The 27,772-nt window shown below is 40.1% G+C and overlaps 1 protein-coding gene across 3 annotated transcripts in view; it reads left to right on the top strand.

The window, feature by feature from the left end:
- OSBPL6 (oxysterol binding protein like 6) overlaps positions 1-27,772 on the top strand; it is a 213,243-nt gene that overhangs the window by 118,776 nt on the left and 66,695 nt on the right. Inside the window, exons 4-5 of one of the 3 annotated variants that reach the window (XM_042994790.1) lie at positions 1,490-1,748; positions 22,228-22,320. In XM_042994790.1, coding sequence (XP_042850724.1) covers positions 1,647-1,748; positions 22,228-22,320 — 195 coding nt within the window. In that variant the 5' untranslated portion in view covers positions 1,490-1,646. Of the gene's footprint in view, positions 1-1,489; positions 1,749-22,227; positions 22,321-27,772 lie in introns of those variants that run through there. The other 2 variants (XM_042994791.1, XM_042994792.1) reach the window with 2 other exon arrangements.

Genomic DNA, 27,772 nt, shown 5'->3' on the forward strand with positions numbered 1-27,772 from the left:
GTTTTCTGTTTTCTTGGATGAAGAAAACTTTGGGTAAGCTTTTCATCTTACACCGTCATGCTTACCTTAAAATTTTTTCTTTTAATTTTAGTTTATTATTTTTTTAAATTTTTTTTTTTCAACGTTTTTTATTTATTTTTGGGACAGAGAGAGACAGAGCATGAACAGGGGAGGGGCAGAGAGAGAGGGAGACACAGAATCGGAAACAGGCTCCAGGCTCCGAGCCATCAGCCCAGAGCCTGACGCGGGGCTCGAACTCACGGACCGCGAGATCGTGACCTGGCTGAAGTCGGACGCTTAACCGACTGCGCCACCCAGGCGCCCCAGTTTATTATTTTTTTAAATGTTTATTTTTGAGAGAAAGACAGAGCATGAGTGAGGGAGGGGTAGAGAGAGAGGGAGACACAGAATTCGAAGCAAGCTCCAGGCTCTGAACTGTCAGCACAGAGCCTGATGTGGGGCTGGAACCCACAAACCACTAGACCATGACCTGAGCCAAAGTCAGTCACTTAACTGACAGAACCACCAAGGCGCCCCCCCCTTTTTTTTTTTAATTTTAGAGAGAGAGTGTGTGAACAGGGGAAAGGGACAGAGGGAGAGAGAGAATCTTACGCAGGCTCCATGCTCAGTGCAGAGCTTGATGCAGGGCTTGATCCCACGACCCTGGGACCATGCCCTAGGCAGAGATCAATATTCAGACACTCAACCAACCTAGCCACCCAGGATCCCCTAAAAAATTAGTTTTTAACAACCTGTGTTGCCAATTGAACGATGCTTTTTTCAGGCATAAGTTTTTGGTCCTAGTACTTACAATGCAGGCTTTCTTTATTTGAATCCAAGTGAAAAATGAAGTGGCTCTTGGTTGAGGATAAATGGAAGGAAATCTGAGCATTATCCGGTTTCAGAACATGCCTGTCAATCTGTAGGTACTTGAAAGCCTGTTGTTTTCTGAGCTGAGAATCATATGTAGATGTGCTGTGATCTTGAGGTGCAAATAACTGAGTATGTGTATTCTTGATCCTTCCTAAATGCTGGATCACACAATGCATAAAATGTGTGAACCCTTTTGCCTTTTGTATCTGTTTTGTGTTGGATTTAACATCACATACATGACTTGGCTGAACTCAACTGAAGACAGACATGGGCTGAGCTCTTATGATCCATTGGGCAGGGAAATTTAACTTTCAGGGGAAGAAACTGATGTACTTTGGGTACTTTGGCCTGAGGGACCATGTAATCTGCTTTAAAACAAAGAGAATGGTAGGGAAGAATATGACCTTGGCATGTGGTTTCTTTCCATTTTCCTTGTTGACAGCCTTCTTTTTCATATTAACACCATTAGCCTCCACATAAAATCTAGAGGAAGAAGAAGTATTTCCTAATGTGTCAGAGTTCTTCCTCTCACTACGTGTTGGTATTTTTCCTAAATATAATGACTTTGTATTTGTATTTTAATTACATGAGGTTTTCTTGCTTCTTTTGCTTGTAGGTATTTTGGACGCCTTCACTATTTGCCTTCTGTTTTCTAGTCAAACCTGATTCATGAAATGGAACTGAAGCTGAAAATTCATCTACTTCTTTGTCTGTGAATTGGAGACACGACTGGGATGGTCTTAAGCGCATACAACTAGACTCCAACTGCAGCTATGAGTTCAGACGAGAAGGGCATATCCCCTGCTCATAAAACATCCACTCCAACCCACAGAAGTGCCTCTTCTTCAACACCCTCCCATAGGGACAGTCGGCAGGTAAGAGAATATGGTCCAAAGTGCACTTTGTTACCTTATTCAAATACGGTACCATTAGGATATGGTGGGCTTGCTGATTAATCCTGAAATTTTGTTGTGAAGATTTTTATTCCACAGGAAGGCTCACTGTTTTCTGTAGATCTACGTGATGATGCCATGAAGATCCTGTTCTTGTTTCTCTGTTATTTAGGATCCTTTTTGAGAGTGTAGACCGCAGGCAGGGTGGCTAGGAGAAGCCCTGCTTTCCTCCTCTCTGGGCACCTGAAGAGGGGGAACTGCTTCAGAACTTAAATGCTCTGCTGTCTATTCGTGGAGGTGGAAAGGGATGTGAGCCTGCCAAAGGCCTTCTTCCTACCAGTCTGTCACTGGCCTGTCCCGCACAAACTTCTGTTTGGGTTTCGTGGAATCTGGTTAACAGTCAGATTCAGGAATTAGGATACAAATGAAATTGTAGCATTGGGGAATTAAGAGCAGTGAGAGCTCAGGTAATGCTTAGAGCCAACAGAGAAAATGAATTCTTATTTAATTATCCCATTGAGCCAATTCTGTACATTGTTTTTGTTTATGGAGGTACTTTGTTGCTACGTCAGTGGCTGTTCTATGTGCCAAGGTTGTGGGGGAATCGGCCATATGGATTTTCTTCATTTCCCAAACAGGCAGCTGTTTTGCCCAGCACATGTCTCAGTATTGCTCTTTGCCGTTATGACATTATCTTGTGATAGGATTTTTTGTTGTGTAACTGGAAATTCACAGTAAACAGGTTTAGTTAACTGTTTATAAAAATTTCCCTTGTGAAGGATATTCATTGAGTAAATTATTCTTGCAGGAGTTTTCCTCCCTATTCTGTGTGTTCAAGGTATATTGTCTAGTTTGTAGCACTATGAACATGAGTTCATTCATGGTCCATAGCATAGACTTGGGTCTTGAGACAGCCAATCCAGGTGTGAATTCATTCTTCTAGATGGTGGGGAAGCACTGTTGAGGGAGTGGGGTCCCTTAGGGAACTTTCAGTCTGTCTACCTTCCCAGCACCCCCTCCTCCCATTTCTAGCAAGAGATTCATGGGGAATCTGTAAGAATCAGAGATTCCTTACATGTGTATCTTTCATAGATTCTAAGGCAGATATTTCTGCTGCAGGTATTTTTGACACTGGCGCCCCGCGTTATAGAGTTCAAACAGGACATCTACGTTCTGTTCATGAGAAGCAGTTATAGCATTAACTAAATCTGTGATTACACCCAATTATAACATTTACTGCACTGCGTTCGAATAGTAAAAGAAAGCAAAAGTACCATGAATGAAAGTACATTTATATTAAATAGCAACTACATGTTGAGATGCTTTCTAAGTTTGCAATTCCAGTTTATCCTTTACCTGCCTCTCTGTCCTTTCTTGTTATGGCTTCTCCATTTTTTCTTTGCCCTGGGCATTTCAACCAAGAGACATTTTAAGCAGTGTGGCCTTCCTGGCTGCTGCGGGAAGGATGGGATCGACCCAGGTCACCCTGGAGAATTGTGGCAAATGGAAAAGACTGATGAGGGCTGCGGAAACATCTGTCATGCATTGTTGATCTGCCTGTTGCACCTGAGCTCCAGGGCCACCGTGCAAAACAACAGGGAAAAACTGAGACCCGAGGCTGCAGAGGGAGTCTGAAGGAAGAATATGGGACTCCTGGCTGGCTTGTGAATGACAAGTTTTATGATGGGAATAAAGTAGCGTGACTGTAAATTGATAATGAATTTTAGAAAAGTAAGAGACAATGTTCAAATGGTTGTTGTCTTTAAGGAGAGTTTAGTTTAGTTTTTGTTCATCTCAGTGCAAATTCTCCCCAAAATACTTTCTTCTCTGCTTCCTTCCTGTCTCCTGTTTTGTGTCTTGTTCATCTCTCTCAGGGGAGAGAATAAAGAACAATTGTAGTTCTGTTTTTTCTTCCTTATCTCAATCACTTACTAACATCCAGGTTTTTATGGAAATCGGAAATTCGAGTGATCCTGTGATGTAATATGAGGCACTGGTTTTTATATGCACCTATTTTTGTGTGTGGCTGTTTTCATAGTGAAGGGACATAGAGGAGGTGTGATAAATTAGCCTTCATTAGATGTTACCATTCTCCTGGTTTAACTGACATCTATGCAAATGAAGGCCATCATTCATGCAAATGGATCGTATAGGACATGATCTAGCACATAGCTGAGAATTCAGCGATGCCTTAATGCACATGGCCTGTCATTCCCAAATTCTGGTTCTAGATCACTAATTAATTGATTGGACATTTCTACTTTTATTTACCACTGCATCTTAAATTAATACATATAAGCCCGTTTGCTGTCAGGATAATCATTCTCTTGTGGGCCCAGGGTCAAAGCCATTCCTTTCTCCTTTGATTCTCTCACATTCAGTAGGTGAACAAATTTTATTGATTATTTCATCCTTTATAATGTGATCATTTCTTTCTATTTGCACTGTCCACTCGCTAGCCCAGACCCTCATCGCCTCCACCCAACATCCTGGAGAGTACTCTGGCCTTGCTGTCTCCCTTATGGCCTGAGGTTGAATTTCCTGAACATGGCAGATTTATGCTCACAACCCTTCAAAGACTCTTGTTTACCAACATAGTTAAGGTCGGATTTCCTTACTTGGTATCCCATGACCGCCAAGATCTGATCCAGCCTCAGCGTCCCATTGTCCTCCTACTCTGTATAATCTTGTGTGTGCACCATTCCTAAAACTGCCTTATCTCTGTCTCTGCTCTTGTCTTTCCTGCACAGAATATTCCCACTACACTTATCTTGACCTGATACCTCCCTGTGCTTCAAGGACTGGCCCACGTGAACTTCCACTGACCACGCGACCTCATGTTGCCCTCTCCCTTCTCTGAACTTTTATAGAACTTTTTGACAATATTTGACATTTTCATATTGTTTATCTTTTTGTGTACAGATCTCCTAAACTGTGTTGCAAACTCTTTTAAGCAGAAGACACACTCTAATTCTTCAGAGACAAGCCTTGCACCTCAAATATTTTAATATATCCTACAAGATATTTTTAAAGGCTGCAGTGGTATTAGTCTTGTCTTCGTACTACAGATTTGCCATTCCAGATTTATTTGTTCTCTCCCTTCTTCCTTCCTCAGAGATAAGTAAAACAAAGAACATCTGCCAAGTGCATAGTAGTAATTGGCTATCCTTCCTGTGGCAAAATTATGTAGCACAACAGGTGAAGGAGGGAGAGGAGCTAGGAAATGAAGTGATTCAGTTGCCCCTGTGATTTCACTGAGTGTTTCTTCATCAACACAAGAGGGTCAAGACTCCACTTAGTATTTAACAAGTTGGAAGACTTTAGTAAATGCTCCATTTACATTTCATTCCAGACTGATATTTGATGTTAGAACATCTAACAAAATTAACTGTATGTGTGTGTGCAAGAGAGACAGAGAGGGAGAGACAAAAACAGAGAGAGAGATCAATGATTCATAAGCTGCAAGAAATATATGCCCTAAAATTTTCAAAAAGGATATAAAGGAGTTGATTAGGACATCTAGGTTTTATACAGAAACCAGCATTTCCCAGTGTATGCCAAAGAATGCTTTCCCCTTGATGTTGCATGAAAAAGAGAATTTTATTGTCAAAGAAGTTAGAGAAATGCTAAACATGGTCTCTTTTTGCAATATGGGTTAATAAATTAATGTATATTAATATACATCAGGCAACTAATGTAACGAGTGAGTTACAACTTTAACTGAACACTTCTAGAATATAGTAGGTTGTGGAACTTTTTTTTATTTTCCGAAGATTTAGTTGTTATTCCAGATTCTTCTTTCTGTTAAGAAATTGGAAAATCTAGGAATACTGAGCCCAGATTGCAAATGGCAACACTAAACTGGGCTCAGGAGTAGCTTCCCCTGTAGATGGGGCATATACCCTCTGATCAGCCACAGTCCCCTACCTCTCCTTATTGTATTTCAATATGTATGTTTCCTGCCTGGCCCCAGAAGGCATTTGAATTGCCAACCCTGATCCTGGATATCAAGTCAACCACAGTGATATTGAAGTTACCAAGGGTGATCTCCACTTGGACGTTAAGAAGGCATCTCGGGGTGCCTGGGTGGCTCAGTTGGTTAAGCATCCGACTTCGGCTCAGGTCATGATCTCAACAGTTCGTGGGTTCGTGCCCCACGTTGGGCTCTGGGCTTATGGCTCAGAGCCTGGGGCCAGCTTTGGATTCTGTGTCTCCCTCTCTCTCTGCCCCTCCGCCGCCCATTCTCTCTCTCTCTCTCTCTCTCTCAAAAATAAACATAAAAAAAAATTTTAAAAAAAGAAGACATCTCACACTTAACATGTCCAAAACTGAATTCCTAATTTCCCTCTCCAATCTGCCCCTTCCCAGTCTTCCTTATCTCAGTAAGCAGCAACTCTGTCCTTCCTTTTGGTACAGCCAGAAACCTCACCAGGAGTCATCCTTCTTGTTTTTTTCTCACACCTGCTTCCAAACCCTCAGTGAATCCTATCGGTTCTACCTTCAGATGTACCTGGGTTCTGACCACTGCTTACCACCTCCTCCCTCTCCACTCTGGTCTGAGCTACCATCATTTCTCACCTGGATGATGGCCATAGTCTTCCAACTGGTTTCCCTGCTTCTACTGTTGCCTGACATACAGGCCATATTTTTACAGAGTAGTCAGAGTGATCCTTTCAAAACCTAAGTCAGAGCAAGCCACTCCACTGCTCCAAACCCTTCATTGGTCCCCATCTGTTTCTAAATAATACTTAAATTGCTGACCATTGCCTACAGGGTCATTCATTATCTGGTTCTGCCCACTTCTCTGATCCCGTTTCCCGCCTTGTTCCCCTTCACTTAGATCTCTCTAGCATTTTTCCTCAGTTGTGCTCCCACCTCAAGGCCTTTATGTTTTGGACCCTCTTAGCCTCACTTGCTTTTCATTCCAGGCATTCCCAGGTTTGCTCATACATTTGACTCATTTCCAAATGTAGCCTTTTTGCATAGCCTTCTCTGACCTACCCTGCATGTCTTCATCACTCATTGTCTATGTACCTCATTTTATTTGCCTCTAAAGCATTAACCACGACCTGACAGGTTACATATTTATCTGTTCATATCTGTATCCCGTTCCTCTTTTGATTGTCACTGACCTGTAAGCTCCCTGAAAACTGGTATTTTATTTCATTCAATAATGTACCCCTAGCACCTCCCACAATACCTCACATATGGCATGGCTCAGAATATATTTGAATGAATAAATGAATGAGGGATTGGCATGGAGAGGCAGATTGGGAACCAGGCTCCAGAGGTCTTGAGAACTATGAAGGAATAGTCATGAGGTTGGGAGGTGACAAAGAAAGAAAGTAGTATAGTGGGGAGCTCCGTGTCTCCCAAGAAGAGTAGATCTTGAGAGTGGAAGAGGGATGTCCAAAGGTGGCAGGAGGGAGCTAAGAACACAGACTTTTCTGCTTGCTGCTGATGGTGATTATATGGTGGAATAAATGACTTGAGGCTTACGAAGGAAATGGCATCAGACAAAAGCAAAGCATTGGGAGTGTCCTGCACACATATTAAAAGTATTGTTGGGGGTGGGAGGTAACATTTTATTTTATTTTATTTATTTTTTATTTGAGTATAGTTGACACACAATGTTAAATTAGTTTCAGGTGTACAACACAATGATTCGACAACTTCGTAAATTATACTACGTTCACCAGAAATGTAGCTACCATCTGTCCCCATACATTGCTATTAAAATCATTGACTGTATTCCCTATGCTAGGCCTTTTGTCCCTGTGACTTACTTATTCCACAACTGGAAGCCCGTGCCTCCCACTGGCCTTTGCCCATTTTACCCAATGTCCCACCCCACTCTCCTCTGGCAGCCATCAGTTTGTTCTCTGTACTTATAATCTGATTCTGATTTTTGTTTGTTAATTCAGTTGGGGTCTTGAGTTTTTTTTGTTTGTTTCTTATAGTTGTTTTTTTTTTCAGATTCCACTTATGAATGAAATCATATGGCATTGGTCTTTCTCTGATTTATTTCACTTAGCACAATACCTTCTAGATTCATCCATGTTGTCTCAAATGGCACAGCCTCATGCTTTTTACGGCTGAGTAATATTCCATTGTGTATGTATGTAGGTATGTGTGTCTGTGTATGTATACCACATCTTCCATATCCATTTGTCTATAGATGGACACGGGTTGTTTCCATGCCTTGGCTATGTAAATAATGCTGCATTAAACATAGAGGTGCATATATCTTTTCAAATTATTGTTTTCAATAACTTTTTAAATTTTGTTTTTAAGTTTATTTATTTATTCTAAGCAGGGGGATGGGGGGGAGGGGCAGAAAGAGGGAGAAAGAGAATCCCAAGCAGGCTCCGTGCTACCAGGGAAGAGCACAACCTGGGGCTCCATCTCACAAACCATGAGATCATGACCTGAGCCAAAACCAGGAGTTGGACACTTAACCAACTGAGCCACCCAGACACCTCCAATAACTTTTTTTTTTTAAAACAGGAGTTACTATTGCCCAGTCATATTACTTATTTTAAGGTAACATTATATAATAGGCTAAGTTTATGACCAGCTGACTGGATTTTATTTGTTTGTTTGTTTTGATAATTACTCTTACATTTACATATTTTAGAGAATTTTTTTTTTACAATATATGAGACTGAGACCACCCTGTTGAGACAGTTTCTGTAGTTCTGGTATTAGGCCCAAGGATCTGCATTTTTAAAAGTAAGGCCTCTAGGGGCACCTTAGTGGCTCGGTTGGTTGAGCATCCAACTCTTGATTTCAGCTCAGGTCATGACCCAGGGTTGTGGGATCAAGCCCTACATCAGGCTCTGTGCTGGCAGCATGGAGCCCGCTTGGGATTCTCTCTCCCTCTCCCTCTGCCCCTCCCCTGCTCTCTCTCTCTCTTTCTCTCAAAACATAAAAATTAATAAAAGTGAGGCCTCTGTTTGAAGCCATTGATTATTTTTTATTTGTATCATTAACAGGTCATTTCAGAAAATCAGACACTATTGCTCTAAGAATTTAGGATTTGGAATGCATAATTACCAGATGATAGTGTCTGTTATCAGTGAATTGTTTTAGCTCTACCAGGTTAGACATTGCAAATGCTTAAATGAGTCAGGCTTTTTAATTTAATGGAAAATCAAAGAAAAAAAAGTATTAGCCATTCCTTATAATGATTTAAAGTTTGCCAAAGCTCAGAGATCATAAAATAAATAATTTTTAAGGAAAAAATTATATTATGAATAGGTCATAAGAGGCTGGGAGTTAATCTTCTTGCCAGTTTTTATGAAATATATATTTAGTATTGTAGTCGGTCTTAATGAATAGAGTGTGTCAATTACATGGGTGTCTAATGATGTTTCCTACACATCATTAACAACAGTACACCATGGCCCCTTCTGTTAATGTCCATGGATGACGAGTGAAAGGTATCCCCAGCAGAGGTTCTGTGGGACTCACGTCACCATGGACTGGCGACATAATCTCCCAGTTCTGGTAGCAGCAGCATATGCTACATGTGCAGCTTTCATTGTAAGTGAAGAAGGTGCCTAAAAAACTAGAAAGTGAGTGTTCTTCATCAACGTTTATACTTTATGTATGGGGTTTTCATAACAACATTTCTCCTTAGACAAACAGGCTGATAAAAACATCCCCTAGCATCTACGTGAACTGAATTGGAATGTGTCTCTCCCAACTGAACCTCTGACACATCTTCTTCAAATAGCTTTATTAAATGAAATAACCAAATCACTGCTTTGAAATATAGTGTGTCTACCTGAATATGAAATATTTCCATCTTTGAGTTGAAAAAAATAAAATACTACCTCAAACAAAAATATTCTAGTTCTTAGAGGGAAAAAAAAAATCAAGGCTTCCTGATTTAATACCAAACCTCCAATTTAGCCTTTTTGGGATTCCATTCATCCCCTGGAACTTAACTTCAAAGACTTAGGACCGAGGTCAATGGGAAAAAAAATAATTTCTTACAAAAACACACTGTGAGAAACTTCTGTGATTTAGATGCATTTTGTAAACTGGGTGTTCTGAAAAGTCTAAATATTAGGCAAAGTTCATGAATAAACAAATAGAACAACACCAGCAACAGCTAGTATTTCGTGCGTTCTCACTGTGGAAGGTTGGGACGGTCATCACCTTTTTTTTTTTTTAATTTTTTTTTTAACGTTTATTTATTTTTGAGACAGAGAGAGACAGAGCATGAACGGGGGAGGAGCAGAGAGAGAGGGAGACACAGAATCCGAAGCAGGCTCCAGGCTCTGAGCCGTCAGCACAGAGCCTGATGTGGGGCTCGAACTCACGGACCATGAGATCGTGACCTGAGCTGAAGTCGGACGCTTAACCGACTGAGCCACCCAGGTGCCCCGGTCATCACCTTTTTTAGAGACCTAAACTATGGCATAAAGTGGTGAAATGTCTTCCCCACAGCTAATGAGCAGCCTAAGACAGGGTCTGCTCCCTGGAAGCCTGATTCTGGAGCTCCTAAAGTTCTTGACCACACCACTGTTAGCTCTGTTGCAAGGTTTGACAAGCTGAATGTCCAGGAGAAGGGCCTTCTGTTCACTTCTAAGCAAACTCTGTAAGCAGCATTTGTCAATTATTTTGAGTTATGTTCGCCTCCTCATTTTTTCTCTCTGTAGCAACAGTGATTTTTTACATCTTCATTGGCCAAGGAAGCAAGACCAAATGATACATAGACCACTGTATTAATAGTTTTTATCGTGACCTACTGTTCTCAAAGGTGAATCATTCACTTTGTGCTTTCCTGAATTTTCTGTATTTTCACTACACCTATTGCCTTTGGAACGAGAAGTTTTGAGCATTTGTTCATTGAAAACTGTGATTAGCCTTTTCCGTGAAATGAAATGAGCATCCCCATAGTTTTCTTGCTGTGCCCACCCTTTGGAGACCACTGTCACCACTGCTTGATGTTTACAGTGTGTGCCCAGTCCATGTCACAGGTGCTGAAATTGAGATCATTGGAAAGAAATTTGCCACCTGTCATTCAGATGCTCATTATCCACGAGTAATTCAGAACTCGGCATTATTTGAGAATCTGGCTACTGCTTTCCCTGGTGTGTCTGTAGAATCCTTTGATTTTTCTATGACTGTTTTATCAGTGTCTCACTGAAGAAGTGATCTCTTATTACTTGAGCTGGCTGGTTTGGGATAGCATTTTCATAGCAACAAATTTGTCACCAGACTCAAGATTAACACTGCATGTTTAGTTCTTAGACATAACACCAAATGGAAAGAGCCACAGTATAATCAGTTAGTGAACCCCAGAGGATCTCATTCGTAGGTCACTGAGGGGGCCTGGGAATCTGTCATGTATAGAAGCTTCCCTAGGAGACTGTTATTTACCCAGATTTGGAAAGCATTGCTCTTACAGAATACATTTATAGGTATTTCTGAAGGACTATAAAAACATTGTCTCAAAGGATCATAAATTCTACAAAAACTGCTTTATTTGATTTTCAGTTTTGACAAATAGAAAATTTTACCATCCCTTTGCCCAGTAGCCACTAAAAGTGGCTAGGCTCTAAGTAAAATACTGTCACAAAGGTAAAAGAAAGCCCCATGCATGTTGTGTACTTTAAAGTTCCAGACTTCTTGACTTCAAATCCTAATTAAGAGGTGATTTTGTGATAGTGATAATAGCCAGTGTTCATGAAGTTTGAGGGAAATGGACATTCTTGTGCACTACTGCTTAGCATGTTAACGGATTCTACTTTTCTGGAGGGAAATTTTGTAATGCATATCTAAAGACTTTTCAAAGGTTATCCCATAGGACACGGTAACTCAGCTTCTAAGAAATGTATTCCAAGGAAACACCAAAGATACATGTAAAGATTTTTGTGCAAAGACCTTTATCAAAGTATTTTTATACTATTAAAATATTAGCAACTGCCTGATGTTAAACAAGAAGTTATTTAAATAACTATTTTGGGGCGCCTGGGTGGCTCAATTGGTTGAGTGTCTGACTCTTGGTTTCGGCTCGGGTCACAATGTCACTGTTCATAGATGCGAGCCCCACAGTAGACTGCACTGGCAGCGTGGAGTCTGCTTGGGATTCTGTCTCTCCCTCTCTCTTCCCTTCCCCCACTTGTGCTGCCTCTTTCTCTCTCAAAATAAATAAATAAATTAAAAAAAAAAAAAAAACCTATCTCAGGACGCCAAGATTAAGCAGTGGCTCAGTCGGTTAAGCATCTGACTTCAGCTCAGGTCATGATCTCACGGTTTGTGAGTTTGAGCCCCACATTGGGCTCTGTGCACAGCTCAGAGCCTGGAGACTGCTTCGCTTTCTGTGTCTGCCTCTCCTCTTTCCCTGCTCACTCTCTCTCTCTCTCTCTCTCTCTCTCTCTCTCTCTTTCTCTCCCTCTGTCTCAAAAAAAAATAAAATAAAATAAACATTAAAAAAAATAACCTATCTCACAGTCATGCAGTGGAATATTGCACAGCTGCTGAAAATGTTTTTGAAGAATTTTTCATGCTGTAAGAAAAATGTTACATTGTTAATTGAAGAAAACTGGCTATTAAGAATTGGGTGGATATATGAATTGAAAAAAAGCTGAAAGCAAATATACCAAGATATTGAAAGAGGTTATTGCTGGTGTGGTAGTTTTAATTTCTTTTTTCTTTTCTGTTCCCCCCACCACATTTCTGCAATGAATGTATATTGCTTCTATAGTAAAAAATGTATGTCATATTTTGTGAGTCATTTATTTTGTGAATTACTGTGCATATGTATGTAGGTTTAAATAGTATTTTGAGTAAAGTAAATATAAGTGTCAGCCATTTTAATAATAAAATTGTAAGCCTTAACTCCATAAGATTTACAAATAAATGAATATGTAGGATGTGCTACAGGGGAGACTTGGAACAAATTTTTAAAACCATCTTTGAGGTACTGAGGCGGAAGCTGGGCCACCTTTTCTCCTCTTAACGACCTGTATTTATATCGTGCCAACTTAATTTGTTCTTTCATTCAGCAAAGACTTATGGGTACATATAGGCAAATTATAGATATATCTGCTCTGAGTTCACATGGGTAATCACAGCAAATCAACTCTGTCTTAAGTATACATATGTAAGTGTTGAATAGATACATATAGGATTTTTTTTTTTTTTTTTTTTTTACTTTTATTGCTAACAAAATCACGTGAGTGATTGTCCTACTAAAATCCCTTGTCTGTTCTGGGCCATTTAAATAGCCTTTTAGAAAATTACAAATTACCTTGACTTTAATGTTCTTTTCCAGTCACACATAAGTGCTCTCCTGCCTTTTATATTAACTCTTCATGTTCCGGAGCCTTTGCTCTTGAAGTGACCTAGTACTTGTCTCCATTATTCACCATTTATTTACAATTGCTGCAATGAAGAATGGTCATAGTTGCTGGGGTTTTCGGTGATCTTATTAATGTGTTTGTGAGTATTAGAGTACAGGGGAGTAGCAAACCCGCTCCTAGAAGCAGTAAGTTCTGCTTCTAGTGCTACTTGAAGGCAATCATGGGAATTAAAAAGCTGTTTATTCACATGCCTTTTGCCACTTCATAGTCAAGATTGCTGAAATGCTCTCGGCTATAAATGGGCCACTTGATGGATCCTGATGGCATTTCTTACAATGCAGTGTTTCCAACAATAGGCCACTTCAATGTGGGGCCAAAGCTGTTGGTTCTTAGGAAGTGTTCATGTTTGTACACACACAGAGTCAAGACTGTGGTGACTGCTACTGCTCCCTTTAGGGTTTTCCAGGTGTGCTGTGTGGAATTTTTCCAGCCACTGTTTCTAAAATTTTCTTTCATTCATTTCAGTGGCGCTTATGTAGAGATTTATTATTAATGCAATTCTTCCATCTTTCAGTGAGAGTAAGACAATTGCTACTATAAAGAAAGTAGTAGGATTACTACATATTCAGTCATGGCCTTATGGCTTTCATGATTTTAATATTTTATGCTATTCCAATAATAATATTTCCTTGAAGGGAGTTATTAAGAAGACAGTGACAAGTCCATATGCCTCTTCTGCTGCGCCATTCAGGGGGGTGCAGGGTGGGCATTGCCATTCAGGGGGTGCAAGGTGGGCATCACCATTCAGGAGGGTGCAGGGTCGGCATCACCATCCAGGAGGGTGCAGGGTCGGCATCTCCATTCAGGGGGTGCGGGGTCGCATAGCCATTCACAAGGTTCAGGGTCAGCATCACCGTTCGGGGTGGTGTGGGGTCAGCATCCATCTGCTGCTCTTTGTCCTGCTAGCAGGTGTTTAGGGCATCTGTCTCCACTCACTCTGTCAGCTTCCTCAGTAAGTTCTGATGCTCTGTTTGCAAAGTAGTGCTGACTTTGGTTACTAGGTTGACCAGGTAACATGATGATCATGTCAAGTATGGATTCTTCATTTTCACTTAAAAATATATGTTTATTTTGAGAGACAAAGATAGAGAGTGAGCAGAGGAGAGGCAGAGAGAGGGGAGAGAGAGAATCCCAAACAGGCTCTGCACTGTCAGCACAGAGCCCGACCAGGGCTCGATCTCACAAAAGATGAGATCATGACCTGAATCAAAACCAAGGGTTGGATGCTTAACCAACTGAGCCACCCAGGTGTCCCTGGATTCTTTATTTTCAGATGTCACACCCCAGCGGGGTGTTTGGACACATCCTTCTATGGCAATAAAATCACACAGAATTCCTAAACATTTATTCTTACAGCATTACCACCGAGATGTTAGCTACCATTTATTAAATGCCCATGGTGTGCAAGGCTCTGGGCAGCACTGTGCATACACTGGGTGCCAGCTCTGTGATTTGCAGTGTCTTCTAAGGTAGATGTTACTATCCCCATTTTATAGATAGAGGACACTGAGGCTGAGAGAGGTTCATGATTTGCCCAAGTCACGTGGTAAATAGCAGCATGAGGGTTGGTATGCTCATCTGTGTGACTTCAAAAATTACATTCTTTTCTCTGCATTGGACACTGGATCTCTGAAGGAAAAGCTAGCTGGCTTGCTCTTAGTTCTTGACTTGGAAACACCATAAGGCTGTACCATATTTAAGAGTGCTGCAATCCTGTTCTGTTTTACTCATTTCTGCCTCTCTGCTTCCACAAAAGCCTGTGGTAGAGGATGGCTTTTGATGTGTTCAGTTAGTCTTGAGGGAATACACTGCTTGAAATTACTATCGTTTCTGCCGTTTACCGTCAGCTTTAATTTCAGTAGAAGGCAGTACTTAAAAGCTCGGACGCAGAGTAAAGTCTCCATTCACATTCCAACTCCAACACTTACTGACTGTGTCATTAATTTAACCCCTCTGTGCCTCTCCCTGTTCAATCGGCCATAAAATAAATGTCATAGTCATTACTCAAAGGCTTTGTGTGGAAATGGAATGAAATAATCCATGTAAAACCTGGAGACAGGGATATAGAGAACACCAAATATTAACTGTCTCCACCATCGTTGTCATCAGCACTATCACATGAAGATTACGAGCATCACTGAAATAGTGTTGCTGTGTTAGAATTCAGTGTCACTAGAAGAGACACATGCCTAGCAACCAAAAGCTTGAAGGAGAAAATCCTTTAGAGGTTTAGAAATTATTTTTGGTATTTTTCTTTGAAAATATTTTATATAGTTGATGATTATAAAAATAGCTTAGAGAGGATCATCAGACAATTTCAGCAGAGTTAACATTTAGAGAGAGGTGGGCCAGTTCTCCTTTTTACTCTGCTAAACTTGTATGAAAAGTGAATCTATACAGAAATTTGTAGCCATGGCCTGAAATAGTTATAGCAGTTCCTATATGTCTTTGAAATGAAATGAATAAACGGACAGACCCAACAAACCAGGAGAGCTGTTCAGATCTTGTGCATTCTCATGTTAGAGTCACATTCCCCTCTGTAGGAGTTGCACTGGATGAACTTTTACCAAATTAAAGAGCTGTAGTGGCATGTTTGTCCTGGACTCTTGGCTTTAAGTGAAATATACATCAGTTCTCTTTGAGCAGGAGGAATAACGGTTAGCCAAGTAGTACTTCCCACCTTCTCTGCGTGTGCTAATAAGTTCCCTAGAAAACTGACCTGTAACCAAGCTAGGTTCATCACTATCACAAATGTACCACTCTGGTGGGGAGTGCTGACTCTAGGGGAGACCATGCCTATGTAGTATATGGGCCAGCGGTATATGGGAAATCTCTGTACCTTTCTCTCAGTTTTGCTGTGAACTTTTATAAAACTACTCTAAAAAAAAGTCTTCAAAAAAAAACCCCACTGACCTGAAAATTAAGTTGTAATTTTAGGATTTGAAAGGAAACTTGACTTTAAAAGATTAATTAAGGGGCGCCTGGGTGGCTCAGTCGGTTGGGCAGCCGACTTCGGCTCAGGTCATGATCTCGCGGTCCGTGAGTTCGAGCCCCGCGTCGGGCTCTGGGCTGATGGCTCAGAGCCTGGAGCCTGCTTCTGATTCTGTGTCTCCCTCTCTCTCTGACCCTCCCCCGTTCATGCTTTGTCTCTCTCTGTCTCAAAAATAAATAAAAACGTTTAAAAAAAAAATAAAAAAATAAAAGACTAATTAACAGGGTGCCTGGGTGGCTCAGTCAGTTGAGTGTCCGACTTCAGCTCAGGTCGTGATTTCACGATTCGTGAGTTCGAGCCCCGCATCAGGCTCTGTGCTGATGGCTCGGAGCCTGGAGCCTACTTCAGATTCTATGTCTCCCCCTCTCTCTGCCCTTCCACCGCTCACACTCTGACTCTGTCTCTCAAAAATAAATAAGCATTTAAAAAAATTTTTTTAATAAATAAAATAAAATAAATAAATAAAACATACATACATACATACATACATACATAAAAGGGTTATGTAACCCTTTATTTAAGCTCCTTATCTAATATGTGTAACACCTTGACAATATTTCCACATTACCGTGAAAGAATGTGAAAATAGCCAGCTTGTGAAGAAAAGTACACAAAAGTATATAGCACAGATTAAGATCATAAGGGAAACCTTATGAAACAGATTCATTTTTGTTACTGAAGATGTTGCTACATTAAATTTTACCAACCATAGCTTTAAATCGAATAAACAAGAGCCCTGAGGTTAATCCACTGGATGTTTCGATTTTAAAAGTTAAGTTCTTTAAATGTTTTCAAAAGTTCTAGCCTATTGGAGCTGTGATTTTTATAATTCCAAGATGAAGCTAGAAGGCAGTTTTATGCCTAATCATGTGTCAATAATTACTGAGGGACTGTTCTCTACAAATTAATCAGAGAGCACTTAAAAATTCCAGAAATTTCTGACCGGCTACAATTTGCAAGGACTTGTGCCAAGGGTGGGCTGGCAGTAGAGGAGGCAGGATACCAAGATGAATATGAGCTTGTTCCCCCCAATCTAACTAGAGTCCAACACCGAGTATGGTTAAATTTGAAAACTATCTTCTTTTTATCTGCCAATGTTGAAAATGCAGCATTCAAGTATTTAGATAGTTCACTACAAATGATGAAGCGTTGTGTGTGATTATATAACCTCAGGATATGCTTTTGACTTCAAACACCATGAAGGCAATTCTTAAGGTAGTGGATTAATTTTTTATCATGGGACAATAATAAATAATTGGATAGATAGGTGTCTATAGAGACAAAACTCATTTTTATCATACTTTAAATATCCTAAATTGATCTTCTATAGGTCTGTGGCTTGGTTTGGAAATTAGAGGATTTAGTTTCCTTCCCCTGGCTAAATTCCTGAGTTAATCCTTTATTTCCTGCCTGCATAGTTACTAAGGTCAAGTTTTGCTTTCCTTACCATGTTTATTTGACAGGGATGGGGTCGGGGAGGCAATGTATATGTGTTCTATTGCTCAGCAACCTGCAAGGATGAGGGCTGAGGAGGGCTCTTAAAGAGAAGCTCAAGCCAACGATATTTCCCTGGACAATATGAAATAAGTAAAAGCAGTAGCCGCACGGAACAGGGTTAAGGCGCAGGTTTATAAAAATTTGTTCAGCCTTTTTTGGTCTTTGGTATAAGACCTCTCTCTAGAATATAATCATTAGGAGCAATTCTCTTGTCTATTTTGTTCTCCACCACCCTGTTCTCTGCTCCTAGCACAGTACAGGGCCCAATAACCAATAGGTTATTTGGTGATTAATTGAACCAATGGATGGATGAATGAATTACAGGTACATTTCACCGGCAGACAGAGTTCATTGACACCTATATATCTTTTATGCTCATGGTTGTTTTTTTTAGAAAAACCAACTCATGCATTTAAAAAATACTTTCACGGTTTTTTTTTTTAATCTTTATAGAATTTACAATTAGGGAAGGTTTTCTCAGATATATTTGAAGAATACATGAAACATGATTTGGTTTCCTCTTACCGGTTTATGTGATGTGTCTGGACAGTTTGGGATTGTTAATGAGTAGATTTATATAATTTAGTTTGAGGTAGATTAAGTAGTTGTAAGTAAATTTTGAAATATTAGTTTTTTTTAAAAATGCTTTTCCTGAAAATAAGCTTTATGAGAAAAAGAATAACTTAGGTGCAAGTCAGAATTCTCCATTTTAATAACCACAAAAGTTTTATAGTATTTTTTTCTAGAATAGCAGTTCTCAGGAACCCTTTACCCTCTTTAAAACTAATGAAGACCTCAAAGAGAGTTGTGTATATGTGGATTATGTCTGTCTGTATTTACTGTATTAGAAATTAAAGTGTATAAAAAATTTAATATTTCTTAATATATTTATTTATTTATTTAAAAAATTTTTTTTAAACGTTTATTTATTTTTGAGACAAAGAGAGACAGAGCATGAACGGGGGAGGGTCAGAGAGAGGGAGGCACAGAATCTGAAACAGGCTCCAGGCTCTGAGCCGTCAGCACAGAGCCCGACGCGGGGCTCAAACTCACGGACCGCGAGATCATGACCTGAGCCGAAGTTGGCCGCTTAACCGACTGAGCCACCCAGGCGCCCCTTAATATATATATATATATATTTTTTTTTTTTTTTTTTTAACGTTTTATTTATTTTTGAGACAGAGAGAGACAGAGCATGAACGGGGGAGGGGCAGAGAGAAAGGGAGACACAGAATCGGAAGCAGGCTCCAGGCTCTGAGCCATCAGCCCAGAGCCCGATGCGGGGCTCGAACTCACGGACGGCGAGATCGTGACCTGAGCTGAAGTCGTACGCCCAACCGACTGAGCCACCCAGGCGCCCCGTTAATATATTTAAAAATAAAATAGACTCACTACATGCTAGCCTAAATAACATTTTTTATTTTAAAAAAGTATTACCGGAGCACCTGGGTGGCCCAGTCAGTTAAGCATCTGACTTCAGCTCAGGTCATGATCTTATAGCTCGTGGATTCAAGCCCCATGTCGGACTCTGTGCTGACAGCTCAGAGCCTGGAGCCTGCTTCGGATTCTGTGTCTTCCTCTCTCTCTGCCCCTCCCCCCACTCATGCTCTGTCTCTCTCTCTCAAAAATAAATAAACATCCAAAAAAAATTTTTTAACAATATTACCAAAATTAATTTTAGTGAGAATTATAATGTTTTACATTTTTGTAAAAAAAATTTCTGATGTTTGTAGAAAACAACTAGATTCTCAGTCGGCTTCTGTTTAATATGTTATAATACCACATGTTATGTATCCTCAAAAACCTCCACTGTACATTAATGAGGGAATGAGAATTAAAAAGGCAAGTAACTTCTTGGCTTTATTATAAAAGGAGTTTTCACCTCTCAGACCCCCTTGAAAGAGCCTTAGGGACTCCCAGGTTCATGGACTACCTTTTGATAAATCACTGCTCCAGAAGCTAAGGGGTAAAGTGATGAGTAGCAAAGGAATGGGAGGTTTGACCTTTTCTGTATTTCTCTGTTGTGTTTGAATCTTTTGTAATGAGCGTATATTAGTTTTGTCATTTTAAAACATAAAAATAAAATGAAAGTTGGGAGGGGGACATTACCTCCCAGAAGAAGGTAATAACATTCTTGGGGTTGTTTTGTTTTGTTTCGTTTTGGCGGGGAGCGGGGGGGCGGGTGGGGGGGAGAACAGGGAGAGAGAGGATCCCAAGCAGGCTCCATGATCAGTGCTGAGCACAATGTGGGGCTCAATCCCATGACCCTGAGATCATGACCTGAGCTGAAATCAAGAGTCAGATGCTCAACCAGCTGAGTCACCCAAGCGCCCCATAACATTCTTGTTTCAACAGCAACAAAATTCTCATTTTAGTTTCTAATCATATGCTCTCAGAATACATCTAAAATTTAAATTTAGCTGATATGTTTTGAATAGGATCCTATCCAAAATATCAATATGCAAGTCCTGAGTCTTTTGCTCCCTTTTTGTCTAAGATCTGAACACACACCACCAGCTTTTCACTCCATAAGATGCCTTTGCTTTTGATTATCTCACAAAAGGCACTGACACAAATATGGATACTGAGCTACATTCATCATTTTTCTCTGCTCATTCAGATAAATCCAAAAATGGAAAGAACAGAGTCCCAGCTAATGGTTAGATTGTCCTTGGACACTATAGGTGTCAGATTAGGAATTCTTGCTGCCCAACTTTATATTTGGCCCCAAAATATCTGTTCTTTTCTTATTTCTTATATTTCCTCAAATTGGAGAAATGGGGAACAGTTCATAAACTTTTCACTGTAATTATTCTTTGTTTTTTTTTTAATTTTTAAATATTTATTTATTTTTGAGAGACAGAGCATGTGTGGGGGAGGGGCAGAGAGGGAAGGAGACAGAGAATCTGAAGCAGGCTCCATACTCTGAGCTGTCAGCACAGAGCCCCAGGTGGGGCTCGAACCCATGAACCATGAGATCATGATGCTTAACAGACTGAGCCACCCAGGTGCCCCAATTATTCTCTAATAAATGATTTTAAAAATGCATTTGGGGAGGATTTCAAAATCTGTAATCAGACACTTTATTCTCAAGGTAATAGAAATAACCAAAAGCTTGGAAACTTACCAAGAAATTAGAATAATTTGGCTCAGGTTGGAGTGTAATTTTTTCTTGAAAAAGCAAATATTAACCTAATAATTTTCAAGTGAGATATCAAAAAACAGAGGCCTCAATAAGTAAATAAAATACTGACCTCATTTATTGAAACAGTGAAATGTTCCCACTAGAGTAAAAAAGTTACTTTTCATTTTCAGCCTACACCTAAATATTAATTCCATTGAGTTATTTCTTTGATGTCTTTCAGGTTAATTCCCCCATAGAAAATACTTTTTCCCAAATACACAATTTATACCTACTTATTGCATTAAAAAATAAGAAAAAATTAAAAATACCTATAATTCTATCCCCTTTATGCAGCTGCTGTGAACATTAGGGAACATGTTTTGATTATATGTATAGTATCATATTCTACATATTCTTGGTAGCCTGATTTTTCAGTTGACAGAACATCAGGGGTATTTTTTCCATATCAGTAGATATAGATCCACATTGTCATTTTCGATCACTGTATGGAGTTGCCTTATAAGTCTCATATGTGTTAGATGTTTTTTACTATAGTAAAATAATAGTAAACTGTCTGTCCTTATATCTTTGTATAGCAAATCTGATTCCTTCAGGGTAAAGATTTAGCTATGGGATTGCTAGGTCAATGAGGCATGTTCTTCTTTTTCCAAAGAGTTTTTTTTTGTTTTTTTTGTTTTTAATAAAATGGCTCCTCTTTAGAAAGATCACACCCGATTTATACTCCCTTTCTCCCATCTGATCTATTCTTGAATCTAATGGTTTTTAAAAAAAAATCATTATTTGGTTTTCATTTCTTTGAATACTTCTGTGGTTGAGGTTGAACATCTTTTCAAATGTCCTGCATGAGTTGCCTGTTAATGTTCTTTGCTATTTTTCTGTTGGAAAGTCACTGATCTGTGAGTGCTTTTTGTAGTCTATAACACACATCTACTGTTTTGTACTTGATGAATCATTTTCTTCTCTGCTCATTTAAGAATTTTTGTAAGATACTACGATTACAATGATTTCATAAGGATTATGAAACTCTAGAGACTAAGTGGTATTAAGGCTCTGGGATTTTTGATGTAGACCTTCCCTTTTGTCTGTTGCCCTCAGAGAGAGGTAAGCAGATATTTTTATGTAAGGCTAATTGTCTAAGTGGTGGATATACATTCTCGTAAAGTAATAAATATGTTGAGGCATGCTCTGTGGTTTTTTAAATGTGTGCAATCTCTGACTTTTTCTCGAAGACAAACCAGCTGTTGTAGAGCATATCTGGAAGAGGGGAAAACAAAATCCCGTGCTGGCATTTTTCTGACTGTTGCTGCTGCCTTTGGTCTCCTCAGGAACTTGCCATCGTTACCATGGCTCACTGTGTTTACTGTAGTTCACTGTGTGACCTCGCCCCCGTGTCCATCCATGTGAAAAACGGGCTGTCTCACCCTGGGATGTATTTCCATTTATTTTCAGAGTATCCACGTCTTGGAGAGGACTGCTTCCTCCAGCACCGAACCCTCTGTAAGTCGGCAGTTGCTAGAACCGGAGCCTGTCCCCCTCTCCAAGGTCAGTGGTGGAATGTGGTGCTTTCTCAGACGGCTTGATGCCTGCTGTGGGCCAGCTGGATCGTAAACAGCTCTTACACCTGACTCCCCTGAGGTAGCTGTGATACCTGTTGTAGCACTGTGCTACCACGTCTTTCTGCCTCCAGTATGTAAGGTTTCTCTGCCCTGTGTAAGGGAGGAATAGATGAAAGTATATTTTGCTGCAATTTGCAAGGTTACAAAGATCCAAAATACTCTTGAGTTTAAAGGAAGAGAAAGTATTATCGTTCCCCTGTTGGAGACATGAGCAGATATTTCTATGCCAAGCTAATAGGGAGAAAAAAATCACTGGGTCCAACAGAAAAATATTAAAAATAAAAAATAACACCACCACCACCAGCAACACCACCTGTTACCATCATGGCCCCTGCACTGTGCACCAGGCATTGTGCCAGGTGCTTAAATATATTATCCCATTTAATATAACCCTTGCAAACAGCTCCATGCAGTGGAGGTATTTATTACATTTACAAACATGGAAACCAAGAATTAGTAACTTGCTCAACGTCTGAAAAAGCTAGCAGAAAGTAGAAAACGTAGCAGAGCAGGGATTCAGACTTAGACCGTTTCAATGCTAGGCCACCTGCAGATAAAATAGTACCTACCTGAGGGGCTGTTGGATGTGAGGGTTCCAGCCTTCTCCTTATATCTGGCCTGCCTTGCAGTGAGCTCTTTGAAGAACACTGCAGATTATTAAGAGCTCTTCCATTTAATGGAAGCCAGCATTCCCTCCCTTCAGCCTTGTCTTTCATGGACTAGGGAAACATCTAAATTTATTTATGTCTAAAATGCAAAATCCCAAAGAAAAGCTGGGGAGATGCCATCCTGCTCACCCCTACCTCTTGCTCAACTCCTGCGATCTTCAGTGGGCTGCCTGTCTTGTGGAGAAACTCAGCAAATAGACTGCATGGGGATTTTGAGTTCAGATATAAAAATAGCACTTTATTTCCCCCAAACGACTTTGAAATATGTTGAACTGATTCTTCTTTGCTTTCCCTGTGTTAAACAGAATCCTTTAAGGAAAGAACACTTTCCTACCCTAGTGGTATGGAAAATATGTGCTTGTACTCTTCATATTTAGAAGATATTACAAGCTATGAAGTTTGTGTTATTGGACAGGAGTAGACTGCTAATCTAAGGAAAGGGGGTTACTAAACTTAAAAAATAATTTAGAGAGAAATAGAAAGTAATCTGATTTCTATTTGAATGGCAAACAGAGAATGGTGACTTGGTAAATACAACTGGTAATCTCTTTGAAAATATCAGCTCTCTCTTACAGGCAGCTAACAGAGAGAGAGAATAAATAAATCCTGGGGCCATGGGAACAGCAGCTAACATTTATTGGGTGTCTACTTTGTCTCAGACATTGGATCAGTACATATAGTCTCTCTCACATAATCAGCCTACTGGATGAGGTGACTATTGACGTTCTTCTCATTTTACTGATGAGGAAACTGAGACTTGGCGCCTAAGTAAACTAGTTGTCCGGAGTCAGATAGGTGGTGTGTGACAGAGACCAGGGTGGTGAGAGATACACAGTGAAAAGAGAATGACACACAGAAACGACAAGGAGAATTGCTGGGCTGAAAACCATAAATAAGGAGGAACTTCCTGGTCGGTGAACACGGGGAGGCACTGGAGGATTGGCACCCCTGCGGAGGGCATGGAACTTCCTCACCCTTTCCCCGTACCTTGTCCTCTGCATCCCTTCCACCTGGCTGTTCCTGAGTTGTATCCTTTTACAATAAACTGGCGATCTAGTAAGTATAATAATTAATAATAATAATAATAAGCAAACGCACACAAGACTTGCTTGGGTCCTTCGTCCCCACCAACTGCATCTCGAACCTCCATGGCATCTCACTTTACACTCCAGCTACATCCACCTGCACACAGTTTCCTACACTGGCCATGCTCTTTCTCTCCTCCACTGCTGCATGTCTGCTCCTTCTGGAGTGCCCTAGCTGAAACCCCTACTCTTCTAAGACCCACAGGAATCCTTCTTCAGATGCTGTTTATCACCCCCCTACCCCAATGCACCCTCGGCCCCAGCCTGTCCCTGCACTTACCACATCTGTTACTTTATTTTACATCCTTTCTTACATCGGGTCCTCTAGAAGGAAGACCTGAGACTGGGCTTAGGGTGTTTGTGGCTCATTATGGGAGAGCCCTCAGGAGAAAGGGTAAGAGAAGAGGTTAGGACAGTGCGGTGCTGGCAAGAAGTGGTTTTGGTCGGAGTCTACCTTCAGCCCGACTCCACGGTGAGCCCTGGGCATGAATTGTATCACAGTGTTGCTGTCACTCTGAGGCAGGGATTTTTGTTCCATCAGCTGTTGGTACTCTTGTGTCCTTCAGCAGTTGAGAGTCTTGAGGAAAGGAGATGCTGAGGTGTAGATGCCCCAGCCATGGAGGAGGGAGATTCATGCCCAGGCTCTATGGCCCCAGCTTCAGTAAAAGGCAGTTCACGGTAGAAGGAGGGAGCCTCTACCGCTGGGGCATGGATCCACTGGGCTCTTACAGGCATCTAGGTAGGGCACCAACTGTATCCACTTCCCATTACTCTTCCACGCTGTTACCCACTTGGATCTTGCTGTAGGACTACACTATTATTGTGTTTTGTATTAATACCACATTGCTCAAGGCCTCATGAAATCAGAGGGTCCCATCCATTCCAGATACCAGAGCATCTCACCATCCCTTTGAGAAGAGATGGACTTCCTGGGCCCTGGTTGACGGTAGAAGAACATTGTTTGAAGTACACATTGTCCTGTCTCAGGATTTGTCGAAATTCTTAGTTTGGTTGATGTAGCACTCCACCCCCATCCCCGACACTCATGCCTCTGGAGTATACCCTTGAGAAAGGAAGGGTCTCAAATGAACAGACGAGGGCTATTACTAGGTTACTTTCTGATTTTAGTTGTTGTTATTAGATTAAAAGTATATTTTAAATTTCTGTAATAGCAAAAATGTTTGTGTATCTGACTCAAGTCCCGATATGATTACATAAGGGCTTTTGACTGTTTCCATTACAAGCGTACCTACAAAAATTGGAGACTTTTAAACAGAAAATTAATATCCATTGAAATTACAAAAAATCCTTCAATTTTCAGAAAGTAATTTTAAGTTCCTTAAGATAGACCTAGTCTACTAAGCATAGAGGTGGGTCCTATTAAGTGCTGAGATGGGCTGTTTTCATTTCTTACACACCTTATTTGTAACATTGTCATCTGCAGTTATAATTGAAATAGGGAGGATGTTGTTTGCTCTGGATTTACCTTTTTGCCTCTTTGTCAGTTGGACAGCTTATTTAACTATAAGAACTGTATTGGGATTCTTTTCAATTTCTTTGGGTTTAGTAATATTGAATCAGAGCAAATAGAGTTATTTGTTTGGAGCTACTGCATTTATGTTTAAGAAATACATTTTAACCTTTTGCCTTTTCTGTCTTATCCCTTTATTTCCCTCCTCTGTAGTTAAACCAAGAAAAACACTACTGTGATAGAAATCAGTAGCCATTGTGCCACAGGAACAAGCTGGTATTATGGTCTGAGTTTAATTAGAAAAAAAAAAATCCAAAAAGCATTGTACTTATTATTAAAGGTTTCCATTTTTACAAGTTATCCAGAGTATTCTTCATCACATATATATGTATTTACTTACGTATACATGTATACATATATACATATACATATGTGTATATATACACACACGTACACCATACAGATCATATATGTATATATACACACAGGCCACACATAATGGCCACACATACATATATAATGTATATATATATATACACCCACATACCACACATCATATATATGCATGTGTACACACACACACACACACACACACACACACACAGAATAGATGAAAGATGAACACTAGCCTTCAAATGAGAACTAGTTGAAAATAAAAATGTTATTCTAGAGATGCTATACATGGATAGGGCTACTAAAAATAGAAATGTCATTAAGTACAGCTGATCTCTAAGAACAGAGAAAGCTCTAATGAATATATTTGTACATATACAGAGAGTTATTCTTTAATTATGTGATTATATCAAACTTTTAAAAAGAAATCAGTAAAAATCCATCATTTTTATGAAATTTTTTGTCCACTTTCTTTGGTGAGAGTAGAACCTAGTATCTTCTCTGATGATTGCAACATTATTCCTAAGCAATGCTCACTTGTTGAGGTGCAGTTCAGTATTTTATTTTATTTTATTATTATTTTAATGTTTATTTATTTTTGAGAGACAGAGAGACAGAACACGAGCGGGGGGGGGGGGGTGGTGGTGGGCAGAGAGAGAGGGAGACAGAGAATCCGAAACAGGCTCCAGGCTCTGAGCTCTGAGGCCCAAGGTAGGGCTCGAACCCACAAACTGCAAGATCAGAACCTGAGCCGAAGTCAGACGCCTAACGGTTGAGCCACCCAGACGCCCTCCAGTTCAGTATTTTAAAATGGGAATACCAGAGCACCCCACTTTGTGCTCCAGATGATAATGCCACCTGTACTGGTATTGTCCAAAAAACATGGTATACAGCCTGAAACTGTCTCATCAGAAACATTTTTTTAAAAAACTACTGCATTTGGGTGTTGTGTATAAGTGATAAATCACAAAATTCTACTGAAACTAATGTTACACTATATATATTAACTAATTGGAATTTAAGTAAAAACTTTAAATATATATATCAAAAAATATTACTGTATCTAATTAACAGTTTTGACCAGCTGAACCACATGTCCTAACAGTATTATCTTTATATCACCTCACGCCAGTCAGAGTAGCCAAAATGAACAAATCAGGAGACTATAGATGCTGGAGAGGATGTGGAGAAACAGGAACCCTCTTGCACTGTTGGTGGGAATGCAAACTGGTGCAGCTGCTCTGGAAAACAGTGTGGAGGTTCCTCAAAAAATTAAAAATAGACCTACCCTATGACCCAGCAGTAGCACTGCTAGGAATTTACCCAAGGGATACAGGAGTACTGATGCATAGGGGCACTTGTACCCCAATGTTTATAGCAGCACTCTCAACAATAGCCAAATTATGGAAAGAGCCTAAATGTCCATCAACTGATGAATGGATAAAGAAATTGTGGTTTATATACACAATGGAATACTACATGGCAATGAGAAAGAATGAAATATGGCCCTTTGTAGCAATGTGGATGGAACTGGAGAGTGTTATGCTAAGTGAAATAAGCCATACAGAGAAAGACAGATACCATATGGTTTCACTCTTATGTGGATCCTGAGAAACTTAACAGAAGACCATGGCGGGGGCGGGGGGGTGGGAGTTACAGAAAGTGAAGGAGGCAAACCATAAGAAACTCTGAAATACTGAGAACAAACTGAGGGTGGATAGGGGGTGGGGGAGAGAGGAAAGTGGGTGATGGGCATTGAGA

This window comes from Panthera tigris, chromosome C1 (assembly GCF_018350195.1).
Source record: "Panthera tigris isolate Pti1 chromosome C1, P.tigris_Pti1_mat1.1, whole genome shotgun sequence".
Classification (NCBI taxonomy): Eukaryota; Metazoa; Chordata; class Mammalia; order Carnivora; family Felidae; genus Panthera; species Panthera tigris.